Source organism: Eurosta solidaginis, chromosome 1 (genome assembly GCF_040869045.1).
Source record: "Eurosta solidaginis isolate ZX-2024a chromosome 1, ASM4086904v1, whole genome shotgun sequence".
Taxonomy (NCBI): Eukaryota; Metazoa; Arthropoda; class Insecta; order Diptera; family Tephritidae; genus Eurosta; species Eurosta solidaginis.
The window spans coordinates 360,045,755-360,070,873 of NC_090319.1; the positions used below are offsets into that span (position 1 = coordinate 360,045,755).

General features: G+C 33.8%; 2 protein-coding genes across 2 annotated transcripts in view; one reads left to right on the forward strand and one right to left on the reverse strand.

Annotated features, from left to right (window-relative positions):
* The window catches only part of Lerp (lysosomal enzyme receptor protein), a 311,988-nt gene that overhangs the window by 72,459 nt on the left and 214,410 nt on the right, over positions 1-25,119 (reverse strand). The gene's annotated exons all lie outside the window — the stretch shown is intronic.
* Positions 15,677-23,564, forward strand: Tl (toll like receptor). The gene is made up of 2 exons (XM_067762777.1): positions 15,677-17,021; positions 18,787-23,564. The coding sequence occupies exons 1-2, from the start codon at positions 15,736-15,738 to the stop codon at positions 20,894-20,896; spliced, it is 3,396 nt and encodes a 1,131-aa protein (XP_067618878.1). The 5' UTR covers positions 15,677-15,735; the 3' UTR covers positions 20,897-23,564.

The window sequence follows — 25,119 nt, forward strand, 5'->3', positions numbered from 1 at the left end:
ACCAAGAATGCATATAAACTTATTTGAATATGTATTGATAAGCGTTTGCACTCTCTTGATGTATTATCAAGCATTTTGATGCTAATTATATTTGTAAGGGATTCAATTATAATTTATGATTAAATTAATTGTCATCTACTTATATATTCAGACGTAAATGACTCAACAACTGCCATTTGCAGCTGTGGGCAATAAACAATTCACTAGATCGTTGACAAATATTGGGCGTGAAAATATAGCGCGTTTCATAAATTTAACGCACTCAGAATTGTATTTCCTTTAAATGCTCAAACGATTTTTACAAAACTGAAAGAAAATGTTGGCGTGTTTTAAATCGCAAATCGGAAATACTGATTAATATACTTTTAAATATTTGAAATATCGCTATAAACCCTTAAACGTTTCTTCCACTCTTTCGTTCCTATACATTGAACTGACCGCTCCGTGAGGAACTCGCATAGGCCGAATTTTTTCATGGTTGTTTTTTTTTTCATTCAATGCATGAACGACATTTATTTTTTTATGGAAAAGGTATATACGAGTATAAAAATTCAACGAAACAACTTAAAAAATCGTAAAACTTTCAACTTGCCGGATAAAGATAGGTATAAAGATTTGTTCCGCTAAAAAGCAAAATACTTTCAGTTTTTTTAAATTTATGTTAAACTTTTAAAAAGTATGCAGAAAATTATGGAAATAGAAATACTCCAATTTCATATATTTTTAGGTGTGCGATGCATATTAAATGCACTGTATTTAACTTGTCATTAATTGTTAATGATCATGATAACTATGTTGTTAATAATGATTGGTAAACCTAATAATAACAATGATAATTATTATAATGCACATATGCACATATCGTCGGCCACCGTGGTGTGATGGTAGCGTGCTCCGCCTATCACACCGTATGCCCTGGGTTCAACTCCCGGGCAAAGCAACATCAAAATATTAGAAATAAGGTTTTTCAATTAGAAGAAAATTTTTCTAAGCGGGGTCGCCCCTCGGCAGTGTTTGGCAAGCGCTCCGGGTGTATTTCTGCCATGAAAAGCTCTCAGTGAAAACTCATCTGCCTTGCAGATGCCGTTCGGAGTCGGCATAAAGCATGTAGGTCCCGTCCGGCCAATTTGTAGGGAAAATCAAGAGGAGCACGACGCAAATTGGAAGAGAAGCTCGGCCTTAGATCTCTTCGGAGGTTATCGCGCCTTACATTTATTTTTATTTATTTACATATGCAATCTGTTTATTTGTAATGTCAATGTGTTAAATGTTGCCGATGATTATTTCATTACGATAAGATACCATTTCTGTTGGTCTAGTATGGTTTAAAATGGACAACGATGAGATGAACAGAGGCTAATGACAGTTATGTAAATGCATTTGCAAATTATTTGAGGGTAGTTGTATGTAGCTTAAAAAGTGTTTGTTTAAAGTATAAATTAATTAAACAGGAGCAGTTGTAACCGAAATGCAAATTATACAAACCCCAAATCCTTCGGGAAGTGTCTTATCGTTAATGCAACAACAATAGCGAAATCCGATGATAACCACTCTCAGTTTTTATACTCAGCTGAGCAGAGCTCACAGAGTATATTAATTTTGTTCGCATAACGGTACCTCGTAACGGCATAAACTAATCAAGATAGATAAAGACTTCTATATATCAAAATGATCTGGGCGAAAAAAGAAATTTAGCTATGTCCGTCCGTCCGTCCGTCTGTCCCTAAACACGATAACTTGAGTAAATTTTGAGGTATCTTAATGAAATTTGGTATGTAAGTTCCTGGTCACTCATCTCAGATCGCTATTTAAAATGGCTGAAATTGGACTATAACCACGCCCACTTTTTCGATATCGAAACTTTCGAAAAACTGAAAAAGTGCGATAATGAATTACCAAAGACGGATAAAGCGATGAAATTTGGTAGGTGGGTTGACCTTATGACGCAGAGTAGAAAATTAGTAAAATTTTGTAAAATGGGCGTGGCGCCGCCCATTTTTAAAAGAAGGTAATTTAAAAGTTTTGCAAGCTGTAATTTGGTAGCTGAGTATGTAATGTTCCGTTACACCCGAACCTAGCCTTAATTACTTGGTATATATAAAAAACTTAAGAAATCACCAAAATCGTCATTAGTCAATAAATAATATAATTCAAATAACCAAATTTCATGTGTAGGCTGAAATAAAATAAATTCAAGGCGCGATAACCTCCGCAGAGATTTAAGGCCAAGCTTCTGTTGCAATTTTAGTTTTCCTACAAATTAGCGGGACGGGACCTACATATTTTAAACCTACTCTGAACAACATCTATAGGGAAGAGAGTAAGAAGCTTTTCGTGCCAGAAATACACTCGGAGTGCTTGCCAAATCACTGCTGAGGGGCGAACCCGCTTAGAATTTGCTTTTCCTAATTGAAAAAACTTGTTTCTAAGTGTTTGATGTTGCTTTGTCCGGCACTTGCCAGGATTTTTGGTATGATAGGCCATCACGCTTAATTGGTTTTAAAGGAGGCGTGAGACCGCTCACTTTTGACAAAATAAATTTTTCAAATATTATGGGTCATAAATCAAAATCGGTTTATGTTGGCATCACAAAACTTTGTAAACTGATTAGCCGTGTCACAATAATGAGCCTGAAAAAAACTACAAACTACAAAATTAATACATAAAAAAATTGTGGTTATAGTCGTGGCACCCACCCCCCTTTTTTACCAGTTTCGGGTGCCATGACACGAAGACCAGTTGATGTATCTTTATAAAATTCGATGCACATATTTTGCCTGTTATTGTTGTTGTTGTAGCGATAAGGACACTCCCCCAAGTTGAGAAAGTTTCAAAACAAAGGGAAAATTAACAATTATAACAACAATTGTGTTTTCATTATTGCTTATTTTCTTTTGCACGTCAAACTTTTCACACAAAAAGTCATTGACATCGAACAATGAATAAATGAGTTTAATTAAACAACGAACATTAAACTCAATGCTGCATAAAAATAAGATAACGCAGACAGTTTGTTAACAGCTTGTCAACAGCTGAAACACGAAAAGCTTCTGAGAAGTTTTTCCATTTTAACGAATTTCTTTTTAAAAGACTGTCTAAAATTCAATTCTAAAGAGAAAGCTTCACTTGTATATTTGTATGTACTCGTATGTACCTCCGTTCTACAAAAAAAAAACAAGAAATAATGCAAGGCGCGATAACCTCCGAAGAGATTTTACGCCGAGCTTCTCTTTCAATCTGCGTAATGCTCCATTTTTTATGCCGAGTCTGAACGGTATCTGCAAGGTAGGTGAATTTTCATCGAGAAGCTTTTCATGGCAGAAATAGACTCGGAGTGCTTGCTAAATCACGGCCGTGGGGCGAACCCGCTTAGAAAAACTAATTGAAAAAACTGTTTTCTAAGTTTTCAGTGTTGCTTTGCCTTGAACCTATGATCTTCGGTATGATAGGCGGAGCTCGCTACCACCATACCACGGCGGCCGCCAAAAAATTAAAAAATTTTACGTGCACAATGAAAAAATATGACGTGCCTTTTAGGTGGTACGGCTATATTTGCGTATTATTGATTGATTTTCAATGTAACTACGTGCTTATATTAGCACTATGAATACATTCAGTCTTTATTGACATGCATTTTTAAATTAGTTTGCATTTTTCTTCCAAAAATTCCTATTCCTTGAAACTCGCATGCCTTTCAATGTGGCTTTTTAATATGTATACATTTTTTAAAGATCTATGAGATAACCTCATGTGCTTAATCTATACAAACCTGGCCCAACACCACTTGATTAGTTCAGAGCTTAGTTCACGTTATTCATTTTGTTGTTGCATGTAGTACTTTGTTGTAACACTTTTATGCCTCACTAAACTTAATTCACAAGGCAAAGCAATATATGCTCATATTTACCTTTAATAACAACAATGCAAATGACATCAAAAGCCAGTTACGATAAAACACACAACACCACACATGATAACAATATAGCAGTAATAATAAACCTTTTCACTAAGCCTGTGCAATGACGTTTATTGCATAGAAGAGATCTGCATGAGTAAGCAAAAGGCCAAGTGTATGAAGCTACTTGAGAAATTTCAATAAAATCAGCTATCCGCTATATCTTCCGTCCACTATTAGGGTTGAGTAGTTTGCTTTTTCACTCTACGAGGTGTGGCAATTCAACCTAAAAACTAGCAATATTTTTCTATTCGTCATCATCTGTCTAAGAGAGGGGCTCATCCCTTTAGTTAGAGTTTAGCACGTTTGGTTTGTATTTTATGCGTATTTTTGCAAGTAACTTTTTTATTGGCGTTGTGAAAATGTGTGACGTACATTGCAGTGCTGTGACTTAAATTTTCGTACAATCTGACGAAAACCCCAAACTGGTAGTCGATAGAGATGAGACTTGAATATTTGAGTATGATCATGAGACGCATAAGCAAAGTCAAAAGTGGGAGGAAAAATGTGGGGAGTGACCAACGAAAGCGAGGATGCCAAAGTCACATGGAAGGCAATCTGACGAAAACCCCAAACTGGTAGTCGATAGAGATGAGACTTGAATATTTGAGTATGATCATGAGACGCATAAGCAAAGTCAAAAGTGGGAGGAAAAATGTGGGGAGTGACCAACGAAAGCGAGGATGCCAAAGTCACATGGAAGGCAATATTGTAAACTTGTTTCGATATCCACAGCTTCATTCATCGTCATTGTGACCAGACAGTGACTGGAAAAATTTATGTTGGTGTTCGGGCAAGTTTTTTCGCCAAATATGGCTGGATCTTGCATCACAACAATGCACCGACGCATCTTTGGTTCGTTTTTGGCAAAAAAAAAAGGATTTCCAACATTAGTTCGTCCACCCCTATCCCCGATATTGCTCCCTGCGACTTTTTTCTATTCCTCAAGTCGAAGTCGCACCTCAAGGGAACTCATCACGGCGGCGTAGAGGAGGTCCAAGAAGCCGTGACCGTGGCGCTAAACATGTGCATCCAATAATGTGAGAAACGTAGAGGGAGACACAATTTCAAAATAATTTTTTTTTAACCGAAGGTACGCCGCAAATGAACTCTAAAATTGAGTTCTTGAGGTTAGCATGCAAAAAAGATCCAACTTTAAAATTCTGACCTACAGATTCGAGCTCAGCGGCTTCACATATCCAACAAGTAGATCAAAACAGCGATCAACTAAAAAAAATCGCAATGTTCAGAAAACGTGAAAAACTGCTTGCTTCTCTCATATGGGCCTATGCAACTTGAATTTTTGGAAAAGTCTTTTCTCGTTGTTTAGTGGAGGTATTAATAAATCAGTTCGGTAAGTATTGAATTGGGTAGTCCGGAAATTCTCAAAGTTCTCAAACTGATCTACGTATACGCATATTTCTCCTAATTTTTTTTTCCTGCTTAGTGTACCATCATCAATGTAATATTAAGAGTAATACGCATACTTTTGCGTGGCATTATCACTCATGCAGACCACTGATCATTTATAGTAGATATGTATTTATATTTGTACTATACATACATACAAACACAACCTCACAACAATGCAACACTTGTTTCACATATGTCAACTTGTCATTTTTCTTGTGTCAGCAACATGACTTTTAATGACTTTCTTTTCTTATTGTATTAGCTGGCAGATTTACATTGAAAGCAACGAAAAAAAAATTATAGTACACATTTTTACCAAAGTAACAAAAATAATGTTATTTTCTTTTTACGGTGAAAGTTAAAATGGAAACAATGAATAACCCTTTAGCGCGAAGATAGTGTGGTTCATGTACATTAGACTGGGTCGAAAAAAAAGTTGCTAATGTCCGCCCCTAAATTTGAAGATTATGTTGAGAGGGTTTCGGAAACATTTTTTTTAATTTTTTTTGATCCTTCGAAACACAACCGAAAAGGGTTTTTCGTTGTAACTTGGTTATTTGACGTCCGATTTTTAAAATTGATATGTCATTATATTGGCCTTGAGAAGCTTCACATTTCCGTTTAATGTCCTTTTAAGCTATGAAGTCGGTTTCACATGATTAGGTCAGCTAACAAAATTTTACCCCCCCCCCCCCCCCCCCTAATGTATGTTTTTTCCCTTACCAAACGAAAGTACTTAAAAATTCAATTCGCATAGCGTTATTATTTAAAATACGAAACTCACTTATTTACTTTGACTTCCCCTATTCATGATATTTGGCATATCTTTATTAACTTTTCAGTGCAAACCCTGCAATTTTTCCTCCAAAAATATCATGAGTTTCAGGTCTAAGTATAATAAGAATCAGGTAAAATAAAAGTTGCAATAAATATTGAAAGTGCTATAACTTCTTTGTTTATTATTTTAGTAATATGGTGTCAAAGCAACATTTTCTTGAATTTTTAAGTACTTTCGTTTGGTGAGGAAAAAACATACATTAGGGGGGTAAAATTTTTTTAGCTGACCTAATCCTATGAAAACGACTTCATAGCTTAAAAGGACATTAAACGGAAATGTGAAGCTTCTCAAGGCCAATATAATGACATATCAATTTTAAAAATCGGACGTCAAATAACCAAGTTACAACGAAAAAACCTTTTCGGCTGTATTTCGAAGGATCAAAAAAAAAAATTTTCCGGAACCCTCTCAACATAATCTTTAAATTTAGGGGCGGACAGTAGCAACTTTTTTTTTTTGTATGTTGACCAACCCAGTCTAATGTACATATACGAGCATACTATGTATGTATGTACATACTCACTATATTTTGTGTGGCGATTATGAGAAAAGGAGATGCAAATAATTTCAACACTTCCTTTATATAATTGAATCAAAAGGAAGCATAAAATGTTACCTTTAATACAGAGATAATGTTGATGGATTTATATTTCGAAATTTCACAACAACAAGTCATGCAAAAGGTTTACAAGAAACAAAACTATAAACAATTATTTTAAGTACATCAAGACTAGAAACTATTAAGCCCAACTTGCAGAATGGCAAGTTGAATTTTTAGGTCATAGTTAACCTGGTAATCTCATGCTTTTTTCACAAATTTTTTAAATAAGCTCTGAACTAAAAAAATAAGCTGCCATTTCAAAAACAAAATTCATCAAAAATATATCTGTGCTAGAAGACACATTTTCCGCTTCGTTCTGATGCATTTACACCTGCGAATAAAATTATAGCACTAAAAATGGTTTGCCGCCTGGATCCGTTATTTCCATTTCTTTATTTTCACGAATTTAAAAAGAAACTAAAACGAATTTTATAACGAAAACAATGTAAAGCAATCTCGTCGAAACGTTTTTGAAAATTAAGTAAAATTCGAGAAGTGTTTAAAAATCTTTAAAAAAAATTTTTTTTTAATTTTAATTTTTACTTTGGCCAAAAGTTTTGAGCATGCAGTTTTGTGGTTTAATAGATTAAAGTCTGACAAAGTTAAAGTTTTAAGTCTGTCAAAATTTGCATTGATTTTGGGCAATTTTTTTCCTAAGGGTGTCTAAGATTTTTTCCCTGCAAAGATAATTAAAAATAATTGTATTTTTTTACATAAAACATAAACCAAAAGCACGCTTCAGAAACAAGATTCAAAAATCAATGGGAGTTTTCAGACTTAAACGAGTTTGACTACAAAAATTCATACTCAAAACGTTAAACAAAATTCGTAAAAAAAAAATTTCGAAAACGTTATCGAAATACGTTTACCTAAATTTCGCTATAATTCATAAATGTTTCTTTTTAAATTCATGAATAAGAAATAAAGTGTAAACAGATTGATAATCACTTTTTCTGCTATCATTTTACGCGCAGGCGTAAACAAATGAAGCGTTTAACATTTTTCAATTTCCTTGCTTTCTCCCTTTTGTTTCCTGTGAAACTTCAAGAATATAGTTAAATGGTAAGCCTCTAAGATATTGATAGCAAATAATACCTCAATCCGTGCGGCCCTTTTTGTGTTATGCATTGCATTCCTTTTAGATTTTGGAAAACGGTTAAAATTTAGAGCTTCTAGCTTGCCATGAAGTTACATAAAAATTTACATAAGAATTTATTCTCAAATTTTCTAAATATCCGGATCCGTTCTCTTGGTCCTCCTAACTGTGAGAGGGGTTGCAAGAGTTTGCTACACGTGAAGTCTTGTTTGCAATTTATTTACCCATGCTTTTTAGACCGGGCTCCACCTATCGGAGTTTCTCTCTATACTTAATGCAAAGTTATTAAGTTCCCATAAGGTATGAAGTCTGTAGCCCTATTAGAAGGCTCTCAAAATGCATCATACGATTTAATACCAACCCATTAGTATTTTCTATACAATTAGACAATTTTTTTCCAAACGAATATGTAAAAAAATCTGTAATAACCTTCGAAAAAAAACTTATCAATCTATGCCAATTTCGAGAGTCCTATTGTCCTGTCCATTATTAGACTAAAGTTGATTGGGCTCAAAACTGCTTATTAAAAAAAATTCCGGCAAAAAAACCGATAATTTTTAGAATTTGTCCAAAAACATTTTTCCGTTAAGTTTGCATAGTTTCAGTTACAGAATTCAAAGAATATCGTAAGAAAAAAAAGAATTAAATTGACGAAATTTGATAAAACTTGCCACTGTTATTATTCTATTCGCTGCTGAGTGTGTCAAACTATCATCGACCTCAAGATTTCAAATTTCGTACCTTTATAATTATGCGTCTCGACAGTACGCCACCTCTTCCAGCTGGTAGGGGGCGTAGAATATACCCGCGGTAGGTATACCTGTGGTAAGAGGCGACTAAACTACCAAATTGATTCAAGGGTTTGTATAGCGCAACCCTCTCAAGTGGTTTTCAGCGCAGGATATAGCTTCTCCAACCCAATTGTCAACCTCACCTACACGTTGCGTATCATGTTTCATTAACAGCCGAGGCTCTGGCGACCCCAAGTTCCTCTGGGAGCTAGGGGGTGGGGACGGGTGGTTTGGCCTAGAAAGTTTAGTGTGGTAATATAAATCGTTCCCGAGATGGTCGGACTTGTAGCTTAACGGTGCTTTGTTACCAGAGCGTACCGGATCTATATTCGGCAAAGGACCATCAATAACACTCCCCAAAGCCTTTGGGTAGTGTGTTAATCGTTAATACAACAACAACAACGACATTGCGCCACCAGCGGACATTTTTAATCCTTTTGTTGCATTTTGCTTTTCTTGTAAATATGCTCAAGGTAAACGTGATATATGTAGACCTATATGTGTTACATATATTTTAAGTCGAACCTATGGGTATTATTATAAGTACTGCAATTTAAGATCTTCAATCAGAACAAATGCACAAGCACCAATAGTTCAGTAATTTATTAAATTAAAAACTGGCATCGAACGGAAATTACCTAATTCACTATTGCGCTTTTCTCACTTTTCAAATGAAATTTCGTGTCATTTCAAAGCATTTTACAATTCCCATCTATGCCACCGAACGCAGTACTTACATACGAATATGTTTGTATGTTATTATGTCGCTCTATATGTCTATCAATATGCAAAATTATGCAGTAACGGAACATTACTGCATCTTTTTCGCGGGTTCTATGTTTGTTGGTTGATTTTATGGCGTTGCTTCCTGCTGTGCCGCCTAAAACCACATCACATCAATGCAAATAATTACATGCCAATTATTTAGCTGCAAAATGAAAATAGTTACGGCTTTTTCAATGCACACTCTAAAATGCAAATAAAATTAGTAGCAATGCATGATTCTGTGTGATGTGTTGCTCATCACAAAATCTACATACATTCATGTCAATTTTAACTCATCACCAACATCAACTAATCGCTGCAAGCTTTCAGTACAACAACTAAATTTGCACATACATACGTTTGAGGGAAAACATGATTGGAAAAAGAGATGGGGTAACGCAGAGATGGCATTACGAGACAGAAGCTGATTGAGCTTTAATGTGTGTGTGTGTGATGAGTGAATGGGAAAATGGTTATTTGTCGAAAATGCGTACATTTTTACTATGGTGACCGGCATTATGCTTCATTGGCAGCTGATTTTGAAGCACTACAATTATTTAATACAGCTGTACGCACTTTAGTAGGCGCTCATGCTCAAACGAGTATGTCACAGTGTGTCGTTACTATGTGGACTTATGGTGCACTGAGGCGCTTTGTAAAGTTAAATCTTTGGCAACAATTTGCGTGTGCAATGTTACTTAATTTAGATTAAATCAGTTTGTGCTTCCTGTACTTTAGTATAAATCTTAAGAGTACCTTTTCCAATATTAGAGAAGCACTAAAAATTATTAAGTTTATATATGAAGGATAATCTGGAACACCCTTCGGGAAATATTTTACAAGCTTGTACTTCAATTTTGTATATTACTTCTAATTGCTATTTTTATGTGCAGGTCCCTTTTACGCTCTTATTTGGAATCCAAATCTATAAATAAAGTTTTGGTTGTAAAGATGGAGATTCGTGATGTTAGCTAGCTTTGAGCATTATTGGTCGTAGTGCTTTTGTTTAGCTATATTTTATTAAAATAATTTATTAAAAAAAACGATTGTGAGCACACAAAGAAATCTATTTCTACTATGGCACTATTGTGAATATTTGATTAGAACTAATACTGCATTACCGGCAGTTGCTAACATTCGCCAGATGGCAGCGCCATGGGCTTAAGTTTTTATTGATAGATGATTGATTGATAAAACAGCTGAGTTTTGTTGATATTTGATCTAACACTTTTGTATTTTGTTGCGCAAGATGCGCACGGGTCCGGCTAGTATACTTAAAATGATTAAAAAAAATAAGTATTTGATAACTTTAAGTAAAAATGTCTTAAAAGTTTTTTGGCATGTAACCATCTCACGGAGTAATCCAGAATGTAAGAGTAAGATAAGTGTAAGCATAAGCATAGTCTTTGGAAGTTGGATGCTGTGTGGGGGAATACAAAATGCGCATAAGTATTCTCACTACACTGCAGCGAAATATGAGAATATTGTAGAAGGTTGATATGAGCGGAAGGGGGAACAAGGGGAGACAAAAAGATTAGAGGTCAAAGCCATAGCAAAAACCGATGACGGAACCGAAACCAGACGCTTGTTATAGAAGTGCTATCGACAAAGTATAGACGAATCATCGATTTGTTATCGTAGTGTTATAAATTAGCTATCGATAATAAAGGTTATCACTGAGTCAACGATTTTTTATCGCCAAGTTATGTGTTTGTGATCGAAAGTTTATCTAGTTACTATTATTATCGAAAATGTATCTTTTATCGAACGAGTTTACGATATAATATCAAAATGTTATTGATTTGTTATCGAAAAGCTATCTATTTGTTATCAGAGTGCTATCGATTTTTTATTGGAGTGGTATCAATTTGTTAGCGGCAATTTCATCGATTTAATATCGATACTTTATTGGAATTTTATCAATTTTATGGCGACTTGTTATCGATTTGTTATTGCAAATTTATCGATTTGTTTTCAAAAGCTATGGATTCAATATCCAAAAGTAAACGGCGTGTTATCGACGTTTGTTATCAAACATATACCGACAAGAGTTCAATATAAAACAGATGTTCCATCGGTAACGCATTGATAACAAGATTAATAAGCCGAAAATAGAAAAACACGTTGTCGGTATCGGTTATTACTGATAAGAAGCCGACGAAGCTCATCTCAGAAAGCCAGAAATCGAACTTCGTGAGTACTTGATTGATAGTCACTCCTTTTTTTGCAGATTTTGATTAATTGTCATTTCAACCTGTAACGAAACTTTTTTTTTATGCTGGCTTTTGGTTCGGTCATGGCACTTTCATTTCAGTTAAAAACGGTTAATAGTCCTTGAATTAATATTTGACAACAAAAGCTGTTTGGAACTATACACATCTATAAACGCACTCTTACAGCTCTACACAAACAAACATCTAGACTCTAGGGTGTGCACTATAGATATACATACATACACAGGTTATAAACGTACAAAGTGTATTTAACCGCATTTGCCACTGACTGATGTTGCCTGTTTTTGCTACTAATGACTTCCGCTTCAGTGACGTTCATGCCGCCAATACATACATATTACACCACTAAAATGAAGGACAACGATAGTGATAATGTGGAACGAAAATCTGTGCAGTTTCGCATGCATATGGCTAAGTTATATGGTGTAGCGTGCTTGCTTAACATAGTAAGGAAGCCAGGTTTATATCCTCGTGCAAGTAACTTCGAAACGTAAATATCTAAAAAAAAATTTAAATAGGGATTACTCCTTACTGATGCCGTGAGAAGCTTTTCAGCAATGAATTCACAGATGTCGTTTGGAGACGCCATTAAAAGTGTTGGTCTCAGCAATTATTACCACAAAATCAAAAGTCGCACTCTACTAATTAGTGAAGAAGCTCGGCCCGAATACATTTGAAGGTATACCGCGCCATATTACTACTATTCGCAAGCATTGTAGTCCAGCGTTTAGGCGATTGCGTTCTATAGAGATTTCAATTAGAACATTAACGCTTCGATAATTTGCTACACCACAGAAATATGTATGTGTACTAAACATATGAACATACACACCTTTTACAGTCATAGTAATATAAAGTGATAATGCAGTAGTACGTTTATATATTCAGAGAGTCAAGTGTATACTTTGTTAAGCAAACATTGAGCTACAAAGTAAGCTAACCTGAAGGTACACTGAAAGAAAAAAGACGGCAAAATCAACCGCACTACAGGCCAATTCAATTCGAATATCTGTAAACTCGATCTTTTGCAAATAACTGTTGAACGTTTCAACAGTCAAATGAACAAAAAAACAATTCTTCATACGAAAGCCATAGCTCTGTAAACTTAACGGTTGTTACTACACTCTAAGAGTACCAATGACAGATATTTTTTTGTGGCGTCATTGACATAAAATCAAAGCAGTAAGCGCCGTGGCGTAAAGTCCCAACGAAGTTAGGCTTTTGCGTCGTGTTGGCGCTGGCATCTTTTTGAAATAACGCATGCTGTAAGTTTTCCTACTACCTTTAACGAAATTGAGTTTTCTAGCGTCATTTCTTTCCGTGTAATAATAATAAAAAGAAATATATCTCGTAGTGATTCCAAAAAATGCCAAATGATCCTGAAAAATTGTTTAAATCGTTCCAAAAAAATTTTGCAGCAATCCTAAAACATTTCCGAAATTACTCCAAACAATTTTATAATGATCCTGGAATAGTCCCAAAACAGTCTTGAAATTACCCCTATAAGATCTCAAAACAATTGGTAAACCATATCGAAACAATCCTGGAATTAATACAGTTATCTCGAAAATATTCCAGGAAGCCGTTCCTAAATGGTTCTGAAGTAATCCCTAAACAGTCTTGAAATCAGCAAAAAAGATCCCGAGATTATTTCGAACTTAACCATGTATAAAGTTCTCATTCTTCGCAAAGTTCACATGCGATTGTGTGGATCCACCAAATCGTGACACATTCCACGTCTGCCAATAGTCTTTTTAAAGGGTCAGTCCTTTCAACCATTCACGTGTCTGCCACCACTTTCTCTTATAAGTTGGTCAACCATAATGACAACTAAAGCTTTGGCAGTTTCAAATCATTGTTGATATATCATATAATGTTGATATTTGTTAGTAAGTTTTCACTAGAGAATGAGAGTACTATTTTGTAGATTCGCTCGAAGCTGAAATCGTTCTCCTTTTTCTTCAGTAAATTTTTTATTTCAGCTTCTTCTTCATTTTATGTGTTGCTTATATGTATTCCAAGAATAAATACCAATTTGAGAGGGATTCGAAAACTTAATTATTCAAATATCTTTAACGCTAGTTCTTAAATGCATCTCAAATAACGGTTGAGGGGCGTTTGAAAGTTAGAGCCTAAATTTGAAAGGATTCATCGGTTAAAGCAATTTTTCAAAGTCTTTTTATTTGAAACCTCTCAATTTACAACTGCAATTCGGAATTCTATTATAGTTAAATTTTATAACTTTTTTACACAATCTGTCTAATATCTGATTGTTTCAAAACCAAACCAAAAAGGTTAAAAATACACCAATTTAGATACCACCGACTTGAAACCTACCGACGGACCTATCAAATTTTTCTTTTATTTTTTTCAAGCACAAGTATATTGTTTGGTTTTATACGTAAAAAGTTTAAGAATTAACCTTGTAGCGTTCTCAAATTAAAAACAAGTAAGGACGGGACTGTCTTCGGCTATGCCGAAGACTTCATACCTTTCATGAATGGGGCTGAACAATAATCTTATCCCGTTCGTAATCTCCAAATAATCGGATGTATAAGATAAGAAATATATAGTGAAAAGATGTACATACCTAAACTATTTTTAAGATAAATATAAAATAAAAAATGGCAAAAAAACCCCCTTACCTGAACGATCGGTATGGGATATATATTATATATAGCTCCGATCGAAATGATTTTTACAGGAAATCTTCTATGATATATTAGAATATATCACCAAGTTTGACGTTTTTATATTCGAAACTAAAGGAGAAATGGCCAAAAATCTCTCTATCTGAACGATCGGTTGTATGGGATATATACTATATATAGCTCCGATCAAACTGATTTTTCCAGGATATCTTCTAAGATATATTAGAATATATACCACCGAGTTTCATGTTTATTTTTTATAAATTGCGGCAAGAATGACCAAAATCGTCTTATCTGAACGATCGGTTGTGTGGGATATATATGTTATAGTGGTCCGATCCTACCGGGTGCGACAAATGTCTAATATAATACAAAAATACATCGTTGTGCAAAATTTCCTTGAGATATCTCAAAATTTGAGGGACTAGTTTGCGTTCAAACAGACAGACGGACGGACAGACGGATATGGTTATATCAACACAGTTCGTCGCCCTGATCAATTCGATATACTTAATGGTGAGTCTATCTTCTATATTTCTCAACGTTACAAACATCGGACCAAAGTTAATATACCTTTTCATGTTCATGAAAGGTATAATTAGCAGTTGATTATCGGGTAGTATATTTGTAATAAGATAGCTAGGTAAAATCAGAACACAATTCCACTTTAATAGGCGATGAATAATAAAAAAAAATAAATGTAAGGCGCGACAACCTCCGAAGAGATCTAGGGCCGAGCTTCTCTTCCAATTTGCGTCGTGCTCCTCTTGATTTTCCCTACAAATTGGCCGGACGGGACCTACATGTTTTATGCCGACTCCGAACGGCATCTGCAAGGCAGATGAGTTTTCACTGGGAGCTTTTCATGGCAGAAATACACTCGGAGCGCTTGTCAGTCACTGCCGAGGGGCGACCCCGCTTAGAAAAATTTTCTTCTAATTGAAAAACCTTATTTCTAAAATTTTGATGTTGCTTTGCCCGGGAGTTGAACCCAGGGCATACGGTGTGATAGGCGGAGCACGCTACCATCACACCACGGGGGCGATGAATAGTCAAAGTAAATCTCAAATGCTCATTTTAGCAAACCAAATATTTATAAATTGGCCCAAACAACATAATAAAGTAAATCTCAAATGTTTCTCAAATAGTAAATAATATGAAAATTAACGTTTGAGAAAATCGCCTCGGGTATCAATTTTTCATCAACCTTCGAAAAATTTCGTTTAGTAGTTCATTACTTATTTCCTTTCAAGAGTCCGACAGATTTTTATGAATCAACATTTTTCATTTGCTCTTTTAACAATTTTTTTATCCTCTTATATTTTCAGATAAAAAAAATCGACACGACAGCATCACTGAATGATAACACATTTCCAATAGCATTCACCACCATGCACCAACACAAGGCATCGAGTAGAAGCCGACAGAGATCAAGGACCATGCAGTCCAGCACAATGTCACTCAGACTCTTAATAACCGTATTTGCACTCACAACTCTCTGCCAACTGCCAGCCTACACATTGGCCACCTTCTCACAAAGAGAATGCCGTGATCTTAGCGCCAAATCGGATTGCCAGTGTACAACAATGCCTTCACGCTACGAAGTACAATGCCCGCGTTATGAATCAATGCGCACCGACTTCGATCAGAAATTCACTTTGCAAATAAGTCCAGGCGAGCATGTACAAATCGAATGCGATCATGTGAATGCGCGTAATTATAGTCTACTGCCGCGGATGTCAATTGGTCCAACAAAAATCGTACAAATACGTCACTGTCCACTGCCAGGTCATACGCCTATTGCGCGCATATTCGAACATTTGGGTATAACTAAAGTGAATTATTTAATGTTTGAAAGTAGTGAATTGGATGCCAATTTGACGCGTCATCATCTCAGTGATCTACAAAATTTGGCACATTTACGTTTTAGTTCAAAAAGTTTAACGCATATGCCAGAGGATTTATTTGCCGATTTGACAAATTTGAATTGGTTAGACTTGCGTTCGAATAATGTCAATTTGACAGAGCGTGTATTTGAGCCATTAAAAAGTTTAACATTTCTTGAGCTCGGTCATAATAATTTGCACACTTTACCGCGTGGCATATTCAAAAATCAGCATAAACTTTTACATCTAAATTTATGGGGTAATCAGTTGCGTAATTTGACGCGAGATTTGTTCGTAGGTGCTACTTCACTCACTGACATCGATTTGAGCGCGAATAATATTGAGACGTTTGCACCAGATGTTTTTCAACCGTTAACCAATCTCAGTAGCATCTATATAAATGCTAATCATTTTCGAGAGTTGCCATATGGTCTTTTCGGCAACAACAAAAATCTTACTGAATTTCGTTTGATTAATAATCGTGTTGCACTCATTTCACTGCCACCCGCTCTCTTTGCAAATTTGCCACATCTGAAGGATGTACGCTTGTCATGCGAATTGGAATTGCTACCCGAGGACTTGTTTGCGAATTCAACAAAGCTCGCAAATTTGACTTTAAAGGATAATATGCTGACAAGCTTGCCTGTGAAATTGTTGATAGACCAATATGAACTTCATGATTTAGATTTGTCGCACAATCGTCTACAAACATTGCCGGATGGTTTGTTCCGCAATACTAGAAACTTAGTGGAGCTCAGACTGTCGCATAATCATCTAAGTGAAATCTCAAGGTAAGCAGTGTAATATAATGAATTAAGATAAGGTATTTCCATGGTTTTGCGCTGTCTTCAAAATTGTCATTTTAGAGCTTTTGTTTGGTGTTTCATCTCGTTATTATTTCTTTATATTCTGACTTTAATAAAATTCTCATTTTGCGATGTTTTTTATTGTTACTTCTTTTAGTATTTTGTTGGTATTTAAACAGTTCTATTATTTCTCTATTTTTATTTCTTAACACACTTCATCTTTTAATGAAATTGTATTGTATATTTTTGGACCATTTTTGGACTATTTTGGGATTATTTCGTGAACATTTCGGGATGACTTCAGGACTATTTTAAGGATAATTTCGAAACTATTTCGATGCAACTTTAGGGCGATTTCAAAACTTAAAAGTGCTTTTTTTGGGAATCATTTTAATACTATTTCGGGAACAATTTGAAACAATTGCAGTATTACATCGGGAGTATTATTGGTATCACCTAAGAACAACTTCCGAATAATTTCGGGACTCTTTCCAAACCATATCGGGTGAGTTACAGGATCATTTGAGGATCACTTCAGGACTATTTTCGGAATTATTGCGTGACTATTTTTGAAACCAAGTTGGAACAATTTCATGGTCATTTCGGGACTATTTTAGGTATTGTTTTAGGAACAAATCATAACGTGGCTATTTCGAAACAATTAAAGGACAGCAACTGGATCACTTCGGGACTATTTTCGGCAGCATGTCTCCAAAAATAGTCCTGAAGTGAACCAGAACAATCTAAAAATCGTCCCAAAGTGTTCCGAGTAACAAAATGTCTGCGAAATGATATCCAAAATAATCCCTAATCGATCCTGTAAAATGATTCGAAATTATCCAGAATTTGACCCGAAATGCTACCTTAAATAACCCAAGTGATCTTAAAATTTGTTCAACGTTGTTCTGAAATAGGGTCGAAATAATTCCGAAAATAGTCGAGATCCTGAAAGAGAACCGTAATCGTTTCGAAAGATCCTTTAAATAATCTTGAAGGCATCCCGAAATGTAAACGAAATGGTCCCGGAATTGTCAAAGAATATATGATACAATTTTCTTCCCTTCAAATTTGAAAGAAGGTTGTCAATCCACTACGCATGGACAAAGGTGACACATCTCCTGCGCTGTGTCCTATTCGAAAAAAAAACGAAAAGTACGGTTTTGCTGCCATTTTTTTTCATTGAAGTTTCGCTTTATTCACTCTTAACATAAAACCCCTTTTAGCGCCGACTGTTCATTTCTTTGTCTAATTTTGTTTTTTAGGTATACTGTTTTGTTGTTGTTTTCATTGTTTTTTTTTTTTTTCTTATGTCTGTTTAGTTGTTGTATTTTCTAAAAATGCAAAACTGGATATTCAGGCCGTATATCTCAAAAATTATTGTTTTAACGTTCTTCTATATTTGCTACCTTTCGTTTCTCTTTCTTGGCTTAAGTAGTTATTCTGATCTCATTGTTTTTCTATAATAAAGTCTTTTGTTTTGTAGTTTCAATTTTTTTTTTTTTTTTTTTTATTTCTAATTTCTGTTTCGTCGGTATTCGATTTTTCGTTTGTTTTACGTTTTTGGTGTTTTTTATTTCGTGGTGGTTTTTTCAGCCAATTTTTTGGTATCTGTGCTTTTTCAGACTTTACCGTTTCTGTTTTCTCGTTTTATGGTTTTTTGCTGTTGTTTTTACTACCTGTTCTTCTTCCTAATCTTTGTTCTTATTTTTTTGTTTCGTCAACTAATCCTACTTTTTCTTTTTCCCTACAGCGAACTTTTAAATCCGCTCATCAACTTGGAAATTCTACATCTAGACAACAACAATTTAGTCACCATAAATATTAATGCCTTCCGTGACACATCAAACTTGCGTTTCCTAAATTTGGAGAGCAATAAAATCGATCTCTCTGAAGCTCACGCTGCCATGCTCGAACCCTTACAAAATCAAAATTCCGACTTCGATGCTAATTCGCCTTTCCAATTCCTTTATCAGCTACAAGAACTCAACCTACGAAACAACTCCATCATGTATATCTTCAACGATTGGAAGACTCAGTTGCTTGAGTTGCAGCGACTCGATCTCAGCTATAATAACATAACGATCTTCCACGATCAAGATCTGCAATTTCTTAGCAAACATGGCGTCGAAGTTAATCTTACGCATAATCTTATACATGAAATCAATTTTAATAATATTAAAATAATGGATGCTCCCTACGCCAACCGCCTTGTGCGCATTGATCTGAATAATAATCCACTACATTGCGATTGTTTGATGTTACCTTTTCTGCAATTCGTTTTCGGCGAATACCGCGACAAATTTGAAAACAAAATCGAACTCATCACATCAAATTTGAAATGTGAGGGACCGCTAAATCTAATGGATAAACATATGCATGAGTTAAGCTATATGGAGCTCGTCTGTCCGCTCGATGATAATGCGTCGGCGGAAAAGCGTTGCCCTCGCGCTTGCGAATGTTGGGTACGTCCGCATGATTTAATGCTTTTGATAAAATGTGCCAATGGTAATATGACACGATTGCCAACTCTACCGCATGAGCCTCTACTCAAAGGTATTGAATTGTTTGTGGAAAATAATAATATTGATCGTCTACCATTGGGCTCGACAGCGGGTTATGCTGACGTGAAGCGCATACATGCAGCGGGCAATCGTTTGCATCAACTTGACGCGAAAAACTTGCCGATGGGACTGCAATACCTCGATGTACGTCACAATATGCTGCAACGTTTGAATAAGAGCTTGTTGAATTTCTTCAACAGCAGCTCTGAGATCGAAGGACTTTTACTTTCGTATAATGCGTGGATTTGTGATTGTGAAGCGAAACCCTTACTTGAGTTCACACAGAGCGCTGCGATATTGCGAAAGCTGGTAGAGCGTGATTTCAATCAGATGCGTTGTGCCGCAGACACAATGAAACCGCAAGATGTGCAGTACTTTAAAGATATTTCTGTGGCGGATATTTGTCCCACGGAGTTTGGTTTAATAATTGCATTGGGTGTTGTTATTGCTTTAGTGGGTCTCATAATAGGAATTTGCGTTGCGCTATTCTACAAATACAATCAAGAGATTAAAGTCTTTTTGTATGCGCATAACTGGTGTCTTTGGTTTGTCACTGAAGAAGAGCTTGACAAAGATAAGAAATATGATGCCTTCGTTTCGTATTCACACAAAGATGAGGCATTTATTGCAGATTATCTCGTGCCCGAACTGGAACATGGACCCATTCCATTCAAATTGTGCATACATGTGCGTGATTTCATTGTTGGCGGTTGCATACCCGAGCAGATAATACGTTCCGTGGATGAGTCGAGGCGCACAATTGTAGTGCTCTCACAGAACTTTATCGAATCAGTGTGGGCGCGCATGGAATTCCGTGCTGCGCATCAATCGGCATTGAATGAGAAACGTAGCCGTTTGATTGTCATCATTTATAGTGATATCGAAAACATCGAAAATTTGGATAGCGAACTGCAGGCATACCTCAAAACGAATACATATTTGAAGTGGGGTGATCCATACTTCTGGGATAAGTTGCGTTATGCGATGCCACATCCGAGTCGGAAACAAAGCGGTGGTCTCGAAAAGACCGCTATGAAAAGTTCAGTCGATGATAAGCTCGAGTTAATCAAACCTTCACCTTTAACACCATCACCAACAACACCACCTGCCATTGCAGCGAAGAATCCATTAATAGCACATTTGAATGGTGGAACACCGCAAACGGCTGTAATTATACCGAATGGTAAGATGACAAATGGCACAACACCCAACTCACATCACATGAATGGCAAGACCCCGAATGGTCATATTAATGGCGCCTTCATCATAAATACAAATGCGAAACAGAGTGATGTATAGGATAGAGAAAAAGCGGATATGTTTCAGTTCGATGACGATTTATTGTTTCGATGAGGCTGAGACATAAACGCGTTTTAAACAAACATGAGTAGAGCGAGGAAAAGAAGACAAAAAGTTGAAAAAAAAAAATAATAATAAAAAGAGATAAGGAAAGCTAAATCCGTTTCGATAAAAAAGGCTTGCTAGCTAAAAATTAGGATAAGAGGGTAAATGCCAAAAAAACTGAAGCTTGTTAGAAGAAAATAAAAAACAAATAGTTTTTAAAACCCTTCCCTAAAATAAACTTCGTTTGTGCACACAAACACACACAATTGGAAAGCCTAGTTTTAGGCGCTTATAAATTTATACAACTAAGAATTTTTAAACCTCATACTTAAGCTTTTTGCAATCAAATCAACGTATGTAAATCGGCTATCAATTAATTTTAAGTTTGAATTTGAATAAGTTTATATATATTTTATAATTATAACTGTTTAGATTTATATGTATGTACGTTAAAGTGTAATAACACCTTGACATACATAATTAAATATGTAACTATATTTTTATACTCTTTCTAGCTTTAAGAGTATAACATAGATCTGTAGTTATAAAGCTAAACAAATAAAAAGCTACACAAATTCTTAATTTAGTATATGAAAATTTTAAACAAAAAGTTTAAGAACATTTTTATAAAGCATTGATGTATATTATAAATAATTTTTTTAACAAAATTTAAAGGACAAAATACTTATTTTTTTTTTTAATTTTGACATTTCATTTTCACAATCCTTTTTTATTTGATGAATCTCAATTTTTGCACTTATTGCATATTTTATTTATTATTATTCTCGAATATTTTCATGTAAATTTACAAAATAAGAACTTAATATTAACAGCACAAATACATAATAAGGTTAGCGGCATACGAAAATATAACACAAACACTCAAACATACACAAACACACTTCACAAATGCAATATGAAAATCCAAAAATTATAAATAGTAAAACATTCTCAGCTCGAAACTAGATTTATTTAGATATGTATTAAGCACGTATTTAATTCCGCTATGTAATAAGTGCGTATATATTAGAATTTTTCAAAATATAAAAATTTAATAAGAATTTATAAAAAATAAGTAAATATATATGTATAATATAGTTTAAGAGGAGTAAGTATATATACTCAAACAAATGCCTTCTACTGAATATAAATAAAATTAAATAATTACATTTAACAAATCATATGTGTACAACATAACATAACATCTAATATAAATTAACGTAACATAATCTCAATCATTGCAAATACAAAATAATCATCTAAGAGAAAGAAACAATATAATAAAAAAAAAAACAAAATAAAATAAAAAGTAAAGCAAAATAAAATAAAATCAAACAATATAAAATTAAAAAGAAACAGATAAAATAAAATAACACAATATAAAATAAAATAAGATAAACTTTATGAAATAATATGAAAAGTAGCCAAAATAAAATAAAACGTCATAAATAAAAAAATAGAGTCATAAAATAAAATAAAACAAAATAAACTAAAATAGAATAAAATAAAGTAAAAAAATATGTATACCTAATAAAAAATCAAATAATGTAAATTAAAATGAAAAAATAATATTAAAAATGTAACTAAGAAATAAAAAAAATAAAATAAAATAAAAAAATTAGTTGAATAAAAATAAAAATAAAATATATTAAAATTAAAATAAATTAAAATAAATTGAAAATTACAAAATAAAAAAATTTAAATTAAATTAAATAAACTATAAAACAGAAAAATTTAAGTTTAAAACAATAAAATACAATAAAAACATACAAAATATAATAAAAAAAGTAAAATTATATAAAATATATTAAAATTAAAATAAATTAAAAATTACAAAATAAAATAATTTAAATGAAATTAAATTAAATAAACTATAAAACAAAAAAATTTAAGTTTAAAACAATAATAAATAAAAAAAGGGTAGAATAATAAAATATAAATAAAAATAATACAAGTATTTTTAAAAAAGCTGCATAAAATAAGAACTCTTAGAATTAATTAAACTAAATCATGACAAACACAAAAATGGATTGATAAGAAAATTAAAATTTTATCTTTTATTTCATACTTCTCACAAAGAAATTTAACTATCATTGTTCTTGTTTTTGATTACGTTTACCTTATTTCAAAATTTTTTACAAACTCACATATGTATATGTAAATGTATATATATTTGTTAGTATGTAAGTGAAAACGAAAGAACACAAAGTCTAAACAATTGCGCTCGAATAGGCTCAAGATAAAATAGTTTTGTTTTTATTATTCCCCAAATACACTTCTCATAAATTTGCATACATCAAAAACAAAAATAAAATGGCATTATATAACTAATACAATATGTATATCAACAAATTCATCTACAGCTTTCGATCATACATTCATATGTATGTATATTGTCATTCACTCGAACATTAAGATTTATCGTATCTCTAAGTAAAATGTATTTAATTCAAACTATATATTACTATATACATACATACGTTTAAAACAAATCAATATACACACAAACATGCATGTTCAAAAAAGATATGCCCATATATTTGGACTTAATTTATGATATATTGCTAGTTGTACGTATGTATATTTAGATATGAATAAATGCGAAGAAAACTTTCAAATAAAATGTATATTTTAAATGAAGAAAAACAAAACAAAAAGTTGTTTCTTTTTACAACAGAGCAACACAAATATGGGTAGGTAAATCTTGCATATCATTTGAGTCTGAAATTATCTTGCTCAATCAACACAATATTCAAAAGCTGGAAAAATAGTTGACAAGTAAATAATATTTGAATAATATTTATTTTTTGTTGGTACTTCTGTAGAAACGGTGCATAAACCTAGGGGCAAATCAATATTTCGTGACCATAGGTTAAAATTCAGAACCAAGAGTACTGTCTAAGAAAAGAACTCGCTCGATCGCTACGAGATCTTCAACTGTCAGTTTGATCAAATTTAGCCAACTTAATATTTCCTCTTTTATTTTTGTTATTTGAATTTTAAATAAAGTTATGAAAACCGTTACCAGAAAGTTTTCGAGAAAATATTACGAAAGTTTCGAATATTTTTTAGGAATTTCTGTATCTTTTGGAGAAACAATATTGAAGCGAAACAACTTTTATCTAAAAAACTACACATTTTGGTCACTGCAAATTTTCATTGATTTTTGAGAATTTTTTTTTTTTTTTGAAAGGTGTTAGATTTTCTTCCATAAAAAATAAATTAAGGGCGCATACCTTTTTATAGAAGAAAACAATACAAATCGATAACTTTTTGATCACAAGGCGATAATTTTTCGTTAGATTATCGATAGCTTTTCGATAACAAATTAATAATTTGCCGAATTCAAATCAGTAACACTCCACAAACTTTTCGATAACTAATTGATAACTTGCCGACTACATTTTGGTAACACACCAAAAACTTTTCGATACCAAATCTATAACTTTTCAATAAATAATCGGCATCATTTCGATAATACATCGATACATTTTCGATAACCAACCGCTAACTCGTCCATACCTTATGGATAACACACAGATAAGTCGTCGATAAGAAAGTGGTATACTGATATATATACTGACTACCTTTAACACATCGATAGCAAGTCGATAACACGCCGTCCAAATTAGAGTTTGGCTTTAGTTTTGATTTCTTATCTGCCCTTTTTTCTCAACTCCTTTAATTTTTTCCATCATTTTCGTCTCGGTTCCTTTACTTTCACTGATTTTTTTTTTTGCATTGTCCTGGCGTACCAACAGTGTTGTTAACCAGCGGAATCGTTGTTAACATAAATATCTTTATCAGCATTGTTACTGCACTGTTCGTTTTCTTTCTCCTCTTCTTCTGTTCCATCTTCTTTATATTTACATCTTTTCCTCTGTCGTTTAACTTTTTCTTTTGTGTATCATCGATCTGTTTTTCTGACTTCGTTAATTTCCACCAACTGATTTGCTGTCAGATTTCGCCCTTCCACGTACATTGTTCCCACGTTACCCATACCACTTACTACGCCTACATTTACATTCTATGTTTCTCCATATACATAGCGTACCATTTCCAAGCACTACGCTTAGGTTTACACTTCTGGTTTCCCCCATATCGTGAGCAAGGAAGCTTACATATCACAAAGTTCAAAAAGGATAATTATCAAACCCCCTACATATTCTGAAGACTAC

Excerpts from the sequence above, each read along its gene's own strand:
- Tl (XM_067762777.1), top strand. The coding sequence starts at position 15,736 with ATGCACCAACACAAGGCATCGAGTAGAAGCCGACAGAGATCAAGGACC. Across the intron at positions 17,022-18,786 it reads CATCTAAGTGAAATCTCAAG|CGAACTTTTAAATCCGCTCA; the intron begins GTAAGCAGTGTA and ends TTTTCCCTACAG.